A 13,262-nucleotide genomic window follows, 5' to 3' on the forward strand; every position below is an offset into this window, starting at 1 on the left:
TGGAATAAGCTGCTCGAGGGAGCAAAGCCAGGGACTCACCCAGGTGGACATCTCTGGGATTATGAATAATAAAGTCAGCACCATTCTGTGGCCTAAGTGCTCTGAGGCGGGGCTCCAGGCCTGTCTCTGACCCAGAATGATAAGAGAGGAAGCTGCAGGTTTCCATGGCCTCAAATAAACACAGCTTGCTCGGGCCATCTGGTGCCCTGGATTCTGGGAAAGGAGGGGCGTAGAGAGAATGAGACAAACTAGCTTGGGTTGGAGGGGAGAGCAGCTGGCAAGCTCCTTTCACTTGCTGCTGCATGAACCATCCAGAATAAAGGCCCTTCTGGGAAGAACAGAAAGGTGCCACCTGTTCATTAAAAAGGTGGGCACTGAGGCTGAGGCCAGCCTTCTTCCCCTCCTTGGTCTTCCAGAGGCTGAGACAGTGCTTCAAGAAGGGGCGAGAAGAAAGAGGGGAAGAAGAGATAAAAGATTTACCAAGCCTCTCCTGGTAGCTGAGCTTACAGGCACTGGCCCGTCTCTATGTATGGCCTGTGCTTTGGAGTACCCCTCCCATGTGGGAGTCCATAGGATTTTCCTTTCTTAAGTGCCCTGGGCCAGACAGGCTCTTAAAACTCAACATTACGTGGAGCTAGGGAACATACAGTACTGCATAATGGAATTGGGTCAGGTCTGGGTTCAAATGTTTCTATGTGACTTTCAATTACTAACTTAACCTTTAAGCCTCAGGATCGCCAGCAGTAAAATAGAGATTTTTGTAGCTGACAGGCAACAAGTTAGCCACTACCAAGGGATGCTGGGTACGAGCAGGTTCCTTGAACGAACTTCCTTTTATTTTCAGAGATCCAATGGCTTTTATCTTTTTTTTTCTCTGCAGCACTGGGGTGGGAAATTGACTAGCTCTGTTCCAGATCTTTCCTTTTCTCGAGGGGCTGGGCAGGTGGCACAGAGCGTGCCCCTGGCATGAGTGGGCAAAGTTGCCCCCTTCTTGGAAAGAGCTTCTTTTACCTAGTTTCCTGAAAACACCCCCAGGCTTTCACTCCAGGGTTTGCAGGGAGAGCAGAGGCAGGTCTTTTTTCTGGGGCAGAGGCGGGAGGGGACCAATTCCTCTTACCACAGAGTGCTTGGTCTTGGGATGGAGAAGGTTGTCAGTCTGGGGGAGGGGAGAGGCAAGGGAGAGACCTTGGGGAGGTGGCCAAATAAGGACAAAATAGTGTGGGAAGGAAGAAGGGGCAGGAAAAAATATATCCACAGGGCAATTCAAAAGGTGAAATGGGCGGCTGGATACAGGCCACAACTTCCTTTGCTCCTCGGGTGTGACTGCTCTAGGTGTCACACCTACAACATGCTCTCCATCCCACTGGAAACAGGTCACAGCTGGACAGGAAACCCCAACAGCCACTTGTATGCTGTGTGCATGTAAAACCCCCATGCTGTTCAGTTGATGTAAAAAGCAGACACCACCAATTTGGGGCCCAGCTCTGAGCTCCCCATACCACACTGTCCTCACCTCTTGGGTCCAAGGGAAGTTGCTTCTGGCTCCTTCAGGAACGTGGGGGAGGGTGTTGACGGAAGGTCCCTGAGCCCACCTCCCAGGGGAGACTTGGGAAGCTTTTCCACATGGGATTGGGATCCACAGAGCCGGCTGCATTTCCTGTCCGAGATGGGCGAGTGGAGGGGGTAGCAACAAACTGATCTCAAAAGATTCAAGAGCACTTAACTTTGGCTTCTGAAGTTACCTGTGCTGTCAGCAGGTGCGGGTTGGGGTGAGGGAATTGCAAAATCGAGTCATAGAGACAGGACCATGGCTCTGAGGCCATTTCTGCTTTTAGAATACTGGTGCATTTTTTTATTAAAGAAGAGAATAAAGCATTTGTAAATATATTTCTCTCGTATACTTCAAAGGTGATGCTGGTTGGCTGCTACATAACTGGGGAGCAAACAGGCAGGAGCCCTCCCCCCACCCCATCCCACTCCACCCCCTCCACCCTAGGTGACAGAGACACACAGAGGGCTGGGAGCTGCCCAGCTCCACAGGGTTTCAAGATACATGGACAGAAGGACCAGCTGACAGCCCGCCCGGAGAGCATGATGGCACCTCTGGGGAGGGGAGGTCGGGTGTGCTTCTTAAGAAAACCCCTTAGAAACAAATAAGGCATGAAGGTTCCCCACTGGACTCCAGCACAGAGGCCAGGGCCGTCGCCTTCCACTGGGCTGTGTGGCTCCTCCGATTTCTGGGGTCTTAGGAAGGGCGGCAGGGACTGGAAGCCCTGAAAAATGGCTCAGGGAAAGCTGGGGACCTTGGCATCTCTTAGCTGAAGCTGGACTTTCTAAAGCCTTAACAAAAGATTAAACCCTTGACCCAGCTCCGTCCTCAAGAGCCCTCCACAAAGGTAGGAGGTTAAGAGCAGGCATTTTATGGGAAGGAGACATGCTCCCCATCCCAGGCCCATTTCAATACTGTTGAGTGTAGGGTGAGGGTCTTGGGCTGTCCCCAGTGAAGGGGGCCGGGGTGGACACTGGGACCACTGGCTCGTGGCACATGCCTGGGACATTCTGGGGGCAGCAAGCATGATCTGCGGTGGGGTTGGCCTGTGGGGAGCATGGGAGTGAATGAGACACGTCATGGTCCCTGAGGTGGGGGCAGGCAGAGGACAAACGGCGAATTGCAGGGTGGCGTGCAATGTTGGGGGCTCCCCGCCCCGGCCCAGACCCCTGGAAGGCTTAATGCTCAGAAGGCATTTCTGGGGCTGGAATCCGAGGCGGCTGGTTCAGAAGGGAACGGGGTGCACTGCTCGTGTATGGCTGCTGGGGGGCTCCCTGTTCCCCTCTTCTGATTGGCTACAGATCTGCGGTGGGCTGAGGGTCTCCTGGGAGAAGCCCACCCTCACCAGGGCTGGAGTGGGGGGCACTGAGGCTTTCTGCTTCTCATGGCAGGGGCTGCCTCTGACCTGATCAGGACCCTGGGGGTGGGAGACCTGGTGTTAAGGGGATGACAGTGAGTCACAGCTGGGGAGAAGCAGTGGGTGGTCCAGGAGCCCCCCAGAACCTGCCATAGCTGGCTCTGTGGTCTCCCTTCAAGTGTTTCCAGTTATGGGCAAGGGGTCAGGGGGATCTTGCATTGCAAATCTCTCTCTCTCTCTCTCTCAAAAAAAAACAAAAAACAAAAAACAAAAAACCTTTGAAAAGAAAAAAAAAGGCCATCTGGTCCAGAATGGCTTTCAGAAGCCTGGCAACAAGTCTGAGGGCCTGAGGGTCTGAAGCTGGGGTGGCTGGGACTCCCCAAGGGAGTGGGCTGACACAGGATGGTGGAAGGTCCTGGGAGGCCGGACGTGTTGACTGCCTCCCACATCAGCAGAGAACAAGCTGTGTCCCCAACACCATCCCTGCGTCACACAGTGGCCTCCGCTGGGATATACTGCAGCTCAAAGGATCCCTCACTCACCAGTGGCTGCACAGCCCAGGCTCCAGGAACCCATGGCTGGAGCCTGGGGAGTCTGCCTGCTGGGAAAGGGTCACTTGCTGCTGTGGGTCTTGACCTTGGTGGCGTTGATGTCAGCCTTGGTCTTCTGGATCCTGGAGAAGATCTCCTTGAAGAGCGCCTTGTACTCGGGCTGGCTCTGCTCCAGGCGCTTGTCCACAGCCTCCACGTGCTGGCTCAGGCTCTTTTCGCCGGCCTTCGCCTCCCCCTGGCCCTCCTCGCCCCCCTGCAGGTCCCTCCACGAGCTGTCCCGGGAGATGGGCCGCGAGGTCTGCACGCCCGCATGCCGCACCCCGGCCCGGTGCTGCCGGCACTTGCTCAGCAGCTCCTCGTACTTCTCGAGCAGCGCGTGGTACTGCTCGTCCACCTCCCGCAGGATGGACATGCCCCGCTTGCGCACGCTGTTGGCGTGCAGCGTGAGGTGGCCCGCGTGCCGGCTGGCTGGGTCTTTGGCCACGATGGCGTTGAGCGCTGTGTCGCTGCAGCTCTTGCGCACGGTGTGGCCTGGGGAGGTGGCGGGGGAGGAGATACCGTCGTGGGCGCCCAAGTTGTCCCCGCTGCCTGGCTGGGGGTCATCGGCCTCAGGGGCTTGGGTCAGGGGAGCCAGAAGGGCCTCGGCCAGGTGGTCCTCCCGGCCTAGCAGGTAGGTCTTCGCCTGCTTCATCTGCTGCAGCTCGAGCAGCTCGGCCTCCAGCTCCTGCACGCGAAGGCGGCAGCCCTCCATCTCGCACAGCTGCTGCTCCAGCTCCGCGTACTCGTGGAGCACCGCCGCGAACTCGCGCTCCGCCCGCTCCTTGCGCTGCCGCTCCTGGCTCACCTGGGTACGCAGCACCCCCACCAGGGTCTGCAGCCGCTCGTTCTCTTGCTCCAGCGGCCTGGGGCCCAGCTCCAGCGAGGAACTGTGCAGGCGGAAGGCATCCTCACACCTGTGGGGGGAGGGGCAGGTGGGCAGAGGGCGGTGGTTACTTAGATCTTTCTAGTCCACTGGGCTGGATCGTCTGTTTGCCAGTCTCGATCCACTCCCAGTCCCCCCTCTGCCCTCTGTCCTGGGAGGCCGACCTCAGTGGACTGCTTCAGCCAGTTTCCCTGGCTCTCTGCTGAGCTCAGCCAATGGGAGTCACTGGCAGGCGGTCCCAGCGGACAGAGGTGATGGGAATGTCTCTTTCGGACTCCTTCACTGGTCAGTGCGGCCAGGCAGCATCCTCCATGCCGCCTTCTAGGTTCCAGTAACCTCCCTGCCCTTGGCCCCTTTGGGCCCAGGGGTGGTAGGAGCTCCTCACTATTGCAAACCTGGGGTGTTACCGTGTCCCCCTGGTTTTCCTGCACCTTGCTCACACCTCTGTATTAATTACTCGCACTTCTATATCAATTACTCTGTGCCAGGGAGGCACTGTCTGGCCCTTGCCAGGACCCTTATCGACACACCCACCAAATACACCATATGTATTCTTACATTAGGAAGTCTTCCCATTGAGAAGGTTTAATGGGGAACTGACAGGTGTAATAGTTAACCCGTCCGGGGTTAGAGTTTTGACTTACTAATCAGGTGACCTTGGATGAGACACATAACCTCTGAGCTTCAATTTCCTCATCTGAGTAGTGGGGATAATAAAACACACCTCGTGGGATCGCTATGATTATTAAGTCACTCAGCAGAGTCGTGGGCACACAATAGCGTGCAGTAAACGCCGGCGGCTGGCGGTCGGTACCCAGGATCCACCTCTCCAAGAGCCTTGATGACGCGCCAACTCTCTCGTTCCCACCTGCTGCCTGGTGGCCGCCTTCTCCTTCCTCCCCCTCACTGGCAGTCCCAGGCACTCGGAGGCACCGTCCAGGGTCCGGGCCGCCCCACCTACCGGGTGCTGGTGCACAGCTCCTTGAGGCAGGGGAAGGTGTGGATGGTGCGTCTTCGTTCCCGCTTCTCCCTGCGCACGCGCAGCTGCTCCAGGCCCCGGAGCTGCTCCACCTGGGCCTGCAGCTCCTCCACCTGGGCCTGCAGGCGCTCTACGGTTTCCGTCAGCCTGGGGGTGGGGTGGGGAAACCGCACGGGAGGGACTCTAAGGGGATGAGGCCAGCCCCACTCACTGCAGTCCTGGAGGGACGGGGGGTTGGGGACTGATGGGCAACCCTGAGCCATGCTGCCAGGTGCTGAGGTCAGATGGAGAACTCTAAGCACTCACCCTGCTCTCCCACCTCCCAGGCGGAGGTGACTATTTTTCCTCTGTGCCACCTCAGTTCCTTGTATACCCTTCTATCACTCATCACCCTGCATCTCAATGAACTATATACACACCTGCCTTCCCTCCCAGGCTGTGAGCTCCCAGAGGGTGGGACGGTGTCTTTGTATCCCCATCACTGTATCCCCGGTGCCTAAACAGAGCCTGGTGCATAGTTGGCACTCAAAGGGTTGTAGCTTGAATGTTAAATCACTCCAAATCGACAAGGGCAAACTCACTACCACCCCTGGTTCCCAGGCCTGGGCTTCTGGGAGAAGGAGCGTGAGTCACGCCCACCGGTCCAGACACCCACCTGCACACCCAGCCCTGGGCCTCTCCCTCGCCTGCCCCTCCTCCCCCCACTCTCCACCCTGCCCTCACCCATGGATCTTCTGCTGGGCAGCCTTACTCTCCAGCACCAGCTTCTGGTTGGTCAGCTCCAGGTCTCGGGCCGTCAGGTCCAGCTGCTCGTACACTTTGGTGTGCTGCTCATTCACGTGCCGCAGCGTGTCCAGCTGCTTGGTCAGGTACTGGGGGAGGTGGGGGTGGGGGTGGGGGTGGGGAGTCACCTTTTGGAAGAGGGTTGGGGAAAATGTCTCTGCCCGGGCCCTCTTCACACTTCTAGGAAAAAGCTCACTTTGGGGTTTTCATGTGCAATAGACTACGGGGTACAGACAGTGGTGCAACGGGGCTGCCTGGGATAGCTGTGCAGGTTGTGAACTGCACGAGGCTGTTGGGCCAGGGCTGTGTCTGCTAAGAGGGCAGCTTTTCCTAAGTTGCACAAAGGGACACCCAGGCCAAGGGGCCCCTGACGGGTGTGGGGGCATGTCCGGGCCCGCGTGGCCCCTCACCTCGATCTCCTGCACTTGCTCCTCGTTGGTGGCGTACATCTGCTGCAGAGACTCCTCCAGCTCCTTGTTTCTCTCCAACAGCGTCTTCCCCAGCTCGGCGGCCAAGTGCAAATCTGGAGGGAGGGGCGGAGGGCGAGAGAAACGTGAGTAGTGTGAGGAAGAAGGCAGAGGACCCCCGTTAATGTTCTGAGCTGGGCCTCGGGACCCCAAGAGGAGCAGGAGACAAGGGCCGCCCTTGGGGAGCCTCCGGGCCTGGGAGGGGATAACTGGCTGCTGCTTCTGCCTGGACTGTCCTTTCCCCAGGCCCTCCCGGGGATCATCCCTCTCTCCCTTCAAGTCTGTGCTTAAATAGCACCTTCTCCAGGAGGGCTTTCCCCAGCCATTGATTCAAATTCATGCCTCTCCCGCCCCACGTTCCCTTCCCGATTGTCTCCCCTGACCAATTGAAAGCTTACAGGGCCAGGATTTTGCCCGCTTCGTTCACTGATATCCCCAGGATCTAGAATAGTACTTGGCACAGAGCAGGCACATCATAAATCTTTTCTGAAAGAATGAGTGAGTGGAATGTGGTAAGACAAGGGGCAAAGTGCCCTGGACGATAGGTAAGGCGCAGTGGGAGGCTCAGACAATGGGCAGCCTTCGAGTTGGGCTTAGCAGGGTGACCAGGAGCTCACCGAGAGGCAGAAGGAGGGGGCAGGAGGGCTTGCTGGGTATTAGAACTGGACGAGGCTTCAGAGCTTTTTGGCTCAACCTCCTTATTCTATGGATGACAGGCCAGAGAGGGAAGAGTGACTTTTCCAAGGTCATTAGCTGGGTTACGGCCACACTGAAATCAGAATTCAGGTCTCCTCACCCCGGTGCGGTAGCATCTGGTCCTAGTGACATGTACCCCTCTCTGACACCCCCTTTCCCTGTGCAGCAAAACCATCCTCTTCCTCCCACCAGCCCTGATTCTTGTACCTTATAGGACTGGGACCTCCCTTCCCCCATCTCAGTCCAAGGTACATGAGCAGCTGTCAGAGAGGCTGGGAGGGGATCTGGCCTGTTTTTAGGGGGTTGGTCAGTGGGGAGGGGGAGGGCTTAGGAGGAAGTAGCAGGTGTCCCTGGCCAAACAAATGAGCATGGCCCCACATGGTGAAGGAACAGTGCCATTTGTAAGTAATTAAAGTTCCACTCCGTGTGTGGGGTGTGGAGGAGGTGGGGGAGGTGGGGTAGAAGAAAGAAAACACCCCTAAAGAAGGGAGCTGTCACCATGTTGGTAACCACCCTTCTAAACAGCTCTCTGTGCTTAAAACAGCTGTGGATACACTTTTGTGTAAATAGGATCATGTTTTTCTGTATTTGCTTCTTTCATTTAATATGGCACAGATAGCTTTCTGTGCCAACACAGCTCTACCTACAGGATCATCTTTAGTGGATGTGAATATTCTATTGTATGCAGGTCCCTAAATAGCCATCCCTAAATTGTCCTTATTGTTGGACTTTTAGGGTGCTTTCAATTTTTTTCTCTATTAAAAATGAAACTGTAATTGATTTGGTAGTACAAAAATCTTTGTGCAAATCACCTACCCAGTCCCCGAGGATACTTTCTCAGAAACAGAATCCCGGGGCAGAGGGCGGGCCTATTTGATTCATTCTGCCAAAATGCTGTCAAGGAAAGCTGGGTCCTTTTCCCATGAAGAGGCCCTCACTCCAGGCTGATGGTGTAAATCCAGACCCAGGGGCATAATGGCAGCTCTGCTGGGGCCGACATGATGAGGTCTGGGGACTGAACTCAGTACTGCTTTCCCCTCTCAGACAGGGATGGCTCTAGGACCCCGAGAGGATGGATGGTCTTTATAACCTCCTCCTGGTGAGTTTCATAGAGTTGTTTCAGCTGAACCCCTTGCTTGGCAGGGGACAGGTCCCCAAAGAGTTGTGACTTCTGTTGGGCATTTGAGAGCAGAGCTTCTGGCTTTCTTTCAGCCAGCTGGGGGTAGATGGAAATCACTGTAGAAAAGCCAGTCAGCAGGCCTGGACCAAAGGCCAAGCCGCCCATCAGGGATAAAGCTGGAGTTTGCTCCCACACCGAGAGGTGAGGTTTTGAAACAGCTAGAGTGCAATGTCCAGGCTGGACCTAAGCCAGGAGGGGTCCCTGAGCCCAGACGTCACTCAGAGGAGTCCCCTGGCTGAGAAGGAGTACAAAGCTGCTACCTTAGAGCAAGGCTGTAATAATAGCCTGGACAAGCAGAAGCCGCTTTCCCAAACGCCTAGCTCAGCCATCAAAATACTAGATCACATAAATCCCCGATAAGAACCTTTAGCCTTGAGAGATTAACTTTATGATGATGATGCCGAGAAAAACTTGCGATATGTTTTTTAACTGTAGGTGGAAGTGTCTGTCTGCAAACTGAAGTTTAATGTTGCGATTGCCTTGTGTTATGCCGAGTGCTTGGTAGAAATGTGGGAGCTCAGCAAGACCACCCCTAGTTTTGATGAAGGAGCCACACCATCTTCCTATTCTCCGTCATGGGATGGTGAACACTCGGCTCGTCTCCAAACACGATCAAATAATTCAGGTATAAATGAAGATGATGCACAGAGGGCCACGCTCATCGATGCTTTCTTCCTCGTATCTGTGAAGAGGCCATTACTACCGATGTCAACTCCTGCACTGGCATCAGGGGACAGGCTCTGTGGGTGGCCTTCATGGATCCCCTGTAGCTTAGTCTCGAGTCCAAGGCCACAGGCTCAGAGCTGGAGTGAGGAACGGTCATGAACAATGCACTTTATGCTCTTCCTCCTGGATGAGCTTCTGAGCTGTATGTGTGTTCCTACTGCCAGCTGGCTGGGACAGCAGCTGCAAGTCACACTCTCAACTAGGAACATGGCCCTGCAAAGGCAGTGACTGTGACCTGGGCTACCTAGTGATTCAGGAGTGGGGAAGAAGGGAACGTAGTAGAAGCCGTTTGGGGTGGGTGAGAATCTCGGGGACTGTCTCAAGGAAACTGGATCACAATGCAAGCTGAGCTGATCGAAGCTGCCAAGGGGTCACGAGAGAAGTCTAGAGGGTGCATAGCCAGGGACTGAGTGGAGCCAAGTGCTAGGAAAAGGACACCGGCCAACTGAGGGCTCCAGGGAGGGTGGTGCGGTGCGGGCGGGAGGCCTGGGTGTGGGAGAGCGGGCGAGCTGGCTAAGCCGGAAGTAGGAGCTGGAGGGATAAAAACAGCCTGTCACCGCCAGATTAATGGTCACACTGGACCGAGCTGGAGGAGGTACTGAGTCTGAACTGGCGCCTCCCTTGCCAGAACCCTAGAGTTTTCCGGAGTCTCTCGCAGCGGGCGGCAGCAGCGTTGTCCCCTGAATGCCTGCTGAGGTGCTCCCCAGGAAAAACACCCCAGAAGCCTGAGAGGGAATGGCAGGGAGCCAGGGGATGTCTTTGAAAAGAAATGCTGAGATCCCACGGCCCCTCACTGTTTGGGGCCTGGGTGGGGCTCCAGAGACTCCGGAGCAGGGAGGCAGGGGAAGGACAGGGGACAGGACCGGGGGAGAAGAGACAAAGATAACGGGGGAGGAGGCGATTTACCACCTGGCTGGGCGGCAGGGGTCCTGCTCACAGCCTGCAGGGCATGAATGTCAGGAGCTCCGGGTCCACAGAATTGGGGTCCAGGCACCTCCCTCCCTTGCCATGTCAGAGCTCTTGCCCAAGGCTAAGAAGCAAGGTCAGGTGCTCAGGACATCAAATGTGTGACTCAGCAGCCATCACTCAGCCTGGAAAGGGGTACCCACAGGCCACACCAAGCCTGGTCCAAGGTGGGAGGGAGGTAGGCAGAGGCAGAGAGAGCACCTGCGCTTAATAATTAATGGCTTTTTCTATTTTTACAGGTGCTGTGTCAGTGGGCAGAGGAAACAGTGAGAATCGAGGACCTTGCTTGTCCCAACTTCCTCCCTCTACTGGGACAGAACAGCATCAAAGTCAAACAGGATCTCCATGGCCATCTTCTGAAAACAAAGTCAGGGCTTGCACTGGGGGCAGGGGAAACGGGTGTGGAGGGGACCAGGCTGGCTGGGCAAACCATTTCCCGGGCCACTCAGAGGCAACTAGGGAGCAGCTGGACAGGAGAGAATTGGGAGATTGGATCTAGGGAAGGAGGACGCGACAGGCACCTGATCCCCACTGTGGATGGCCTTTGGCCCACGCTCACCCCGTCATCCAGCTCTCCATGCCAACCCCTAGGGAGTGTGCCACAGTACCTGTACCTGGGACTTTCTCTGGCCCCCAGCCCCAGCGCTCTAGGTAACTAGGTAACTCCTACTTTCCAGTCACACATGGTCTTTCCATGTTGCTCTGGGCCTCGTCCAAGCGTCCTGCCCACCTAGATTCCTTCCTGTGTCCAGGGGGCACTTAGACACCCTCCAGCTCAGAGGGGGCCTTTGCATAAGCCTTTCTAAGTCTCACCGCAGGAGCCCTGAGGCTCTATCACAGATACTAGTTTGGTCCCCTTTCTGCTTCCCCTGCTGGGACGCGGGGCCCCTGAGGAGAGAGATCAGGTCCCCAGGCTCAGCACAGCACTCACCCATGGCAGCAGACATTTGGTTTTTGGTCAAAAGCTCCAGTTTCTCCTGAGACTCTCTCATTTCTGTTTTCCCTCGTTTTTCCTGGGCTCTGGCTACCACTGGGGCTCTGAGGGGAAGCCAAGGGCTGCAGACCAGCAAGGCCAGAGAAGGGGGCGCTCAGGGCTCACGCCCCGCCCTGGACCAGAGCATGGCTGCCCAGCCCAGCGAGAATCTCGACACCTCACCCTCTGGAAGCAGCACACTGCCCACCCTACTCACTCCCGGGCTCCTTCCTCCCACATCTGGGCTGGGCACGGAGCCAGAGACTTCAGAGACTTCATTAAGGGTGCAGGAATGAAATGCGACAGCAACGATACCAGCGTCTGCCTCCCAGGAGGCCATCTTCCCGGGCACTCAGCTTCCCATCTTACTTTTTAGGCCCACCTCTTCCATGAAGCCCTCTCACTGCATCCTATCACCCAGATTCAGCCATAGGCCCAGGGCCACCTAGTGGGCCAGAGCTAGGACTATTCCCAGCTCCCAGTTCCATTTAAGTGGAACCTGATAGATATTTGTGGGGTGTGACCTTGTGGGGTGTGACCTTGGGGGGTGGGGGGTAGTGCCTTTGTGGAAGAGGGGTTGAAGCCAGTATTGGGCCTCTCACTCCAGGCGGGGAGGCTGAGGGTGGATTCTGGGGCATGGAGTATGGCAAGGTGCAGCCCAGGTCTAGTCCCCACGCCCGTCCCCAAAGGCTCTGATGACCCCACATTCCTGAGCACAAGGACGGAGCCTCATCTGCCAGCAAATCTGGCCACGTGGGGACGTAAGTCAGAGCCAGGAAACAAAGGCTCCAGGATCTGGGTAGCTGCCTCCCATGAGAGCAAAGCCAAGTGTAAATGAAGCCCCAGAGCAGGGGCGGCGGCACACACTGAACTAGACTTGTGCCCACACCCGCCTGGCTTCCTGGGGGACTGTGGGATCTTCTCCCAGACTCGTTTCTTTGCCCCTCCAGCTTTGACAACCCAAGCATGAGCCGTTTTCTGGGAGGAGAAGGTGGATTTGACTCCACTCCAGCAGGCCTTGGTCCTGACCCTCTTAGATCTCTTTCTCCTTCCTGTCCTAACAGCCCGCCCCAGACTCAGAGTGATGTCACTTCGGCCACCTCATCACCAGATTCTAACCCTCTTCCAAGTCACCCTCTCTACCCTCAGATGGACGGGGGGAGGTGGCTCCCTCTTCACTCAGGTTCTAATCAGAGTCCTTGCTCAGAATTCCCAAACCTGACCCCTTCCAAACCATGAGCCATGTATTTGGGAGGGGACAGGAAGGGGGCCAGGGAGGGGGCCAGGGACGGGGCCAGGGGACTCCTTCCTCAGGAAGGCAGATTGGAGACTCCCAGTCTCAGCTTCCCCAGCGGCAGGGTCCTGCACCCCATCCCGCCCCTGGGTAGATGGGAAGGGACTTGGGGAAACTTTCTGGGAGTCTTAGAGCTCAGGAATCCTGGCAGGGAAGGGTGTCGCTGGATTTGGGATAGGATAACTTCCCCCTACACACACATACGCGCGCGCGCGCGCACACACACACACACGCACACACACACACGCCCACACGCCCACACTCACACACGCACCACTAAGACCAGCAAAACATAACCAAGAAGCCACCTCGCGGTTTCCGAAGACTTCCAGGCAGGACTCGGGCCCCGCAACAACACCAGGGGTCCCTGGGCGGTTCCTGTCTCTAAGTTGGGGTGGGCAGACTGAAGTATGCCCCTGTACTTCCAGGAAGGAGAAAACCGGTCCCGCGACTTTTGCAGATCTCTGGGGGTCCAGCCCAGGTCTTGCCACGCAGCGCCCCTTTTCTCCACGTCCCCGTTCTCCACACTCATCATCACCCGGCATCAGGCACGCGGGGTCCAGCCCAGCCCTCCCGGGAGTGATAACCGCCCAACAATGGAAAAGCGGCCAGGGGCGCGAGGCGCACCCCGCTTTCCTACCCGCCTCCTCCGTGCTCACCCTGCTCCAGGTCCTGCTGGTCGTACCAAGGTTCCTCCTCTTCTGCGAAGTCCTCCATCGCAGCGGCCCTCCGCATGGCCCTGCGGGCAGCGGGCGGGCGTTGCGGCGGCGTGGCTCAGGGCCGGGGCGCTGGGCCCGGGACAATGCGGCGGAGGCGCGC

At 56.8% G+C, this 13,262-nt stretch overlaps 1 protein-coding gene across 2 annotated transcripts; it reads right to left on the reverse strand.

Moving 5' to 3' along the window:
* Positions 1-1,822: 1,822 nt before the first annotated feature.
* Positions 1,823-13,256, reverse strand: CDR2L (cerebellar degeneration related protein 2 like). 2 transcript variants are annotated; one of them, XM_025047069.1, is made up of 6 exons: positions 13,103-13,217; positions 7,007-7,094; positions 6,552-6,664; positions 6,082-6,230; positions 5,341-5,505; positions 1,823-4,410 (listed from the first exon to the last, which is right to left on the reverse strand). In XM_025047069.1, the coding sequence occupies exons 3-6, from the start codon at positions 6,588-6,590 to the stop codon at positions 3,519-3,521; spliced, it is 1,245 nt and encodes a 414-aa protein (XP_024902837.1). In that variant the 5' UTR covers positions 6,591-6,664; positions 7,007-7,094; positions 13,103-13,217; the 3' UTR covers positions 1,823-3,518. The 2 variants fall into 2 exon arrangements, with proteins under 2 accessions (XP_024902837.1, XP_006912302.1); XM_006912240.3 differs by lacking the exon at positions 7,007-7,094 and having other exon boundaries at positions 13,103-13,256.
* Between the last annotated feature and the right edge of the window lie 6 nt (positions 13,257-13,262).

Source organism: Pteropus alecto, unplaced genomic scaffold (genome assembly GCF_000325575.1).
Source record: "Pteropus alecto unplaced genomic scaffold, ASM32557v1 scaffold134, whole genome shotgun sequence".
NCBI classification, from domain to species: domain Eukaryota; kingdom Metazoa; phylum Chordata; class Mammalia; order Chiroptera; family Pteropodidae; genus Pteropus; species Pteropus alecto.

Coding starts and splice junctions, on each gene's coding strand:
- CDR2L (XM_006912240.3), bottom strand. CDS start 13,178: ATGCGGAGGGCCGCTGCGATGGAGGACTTCGCAGAAGAGGAGGAACCT. Junction 6,665..13,102: donor CCAGCAGGACCTGGAGCAGG/GTGAGCACGGAG, acceptor CCCTCCCTCCAG/ATTTGCACTTGGCCGCCGAG. Junction 5,506..6,081: donor GCCCAGCAGAAGATCCATGG/GTGAGGGCAGGG, acceptor CCCCACCCCCAG/GCTGACGGAAACCGTAGAGC.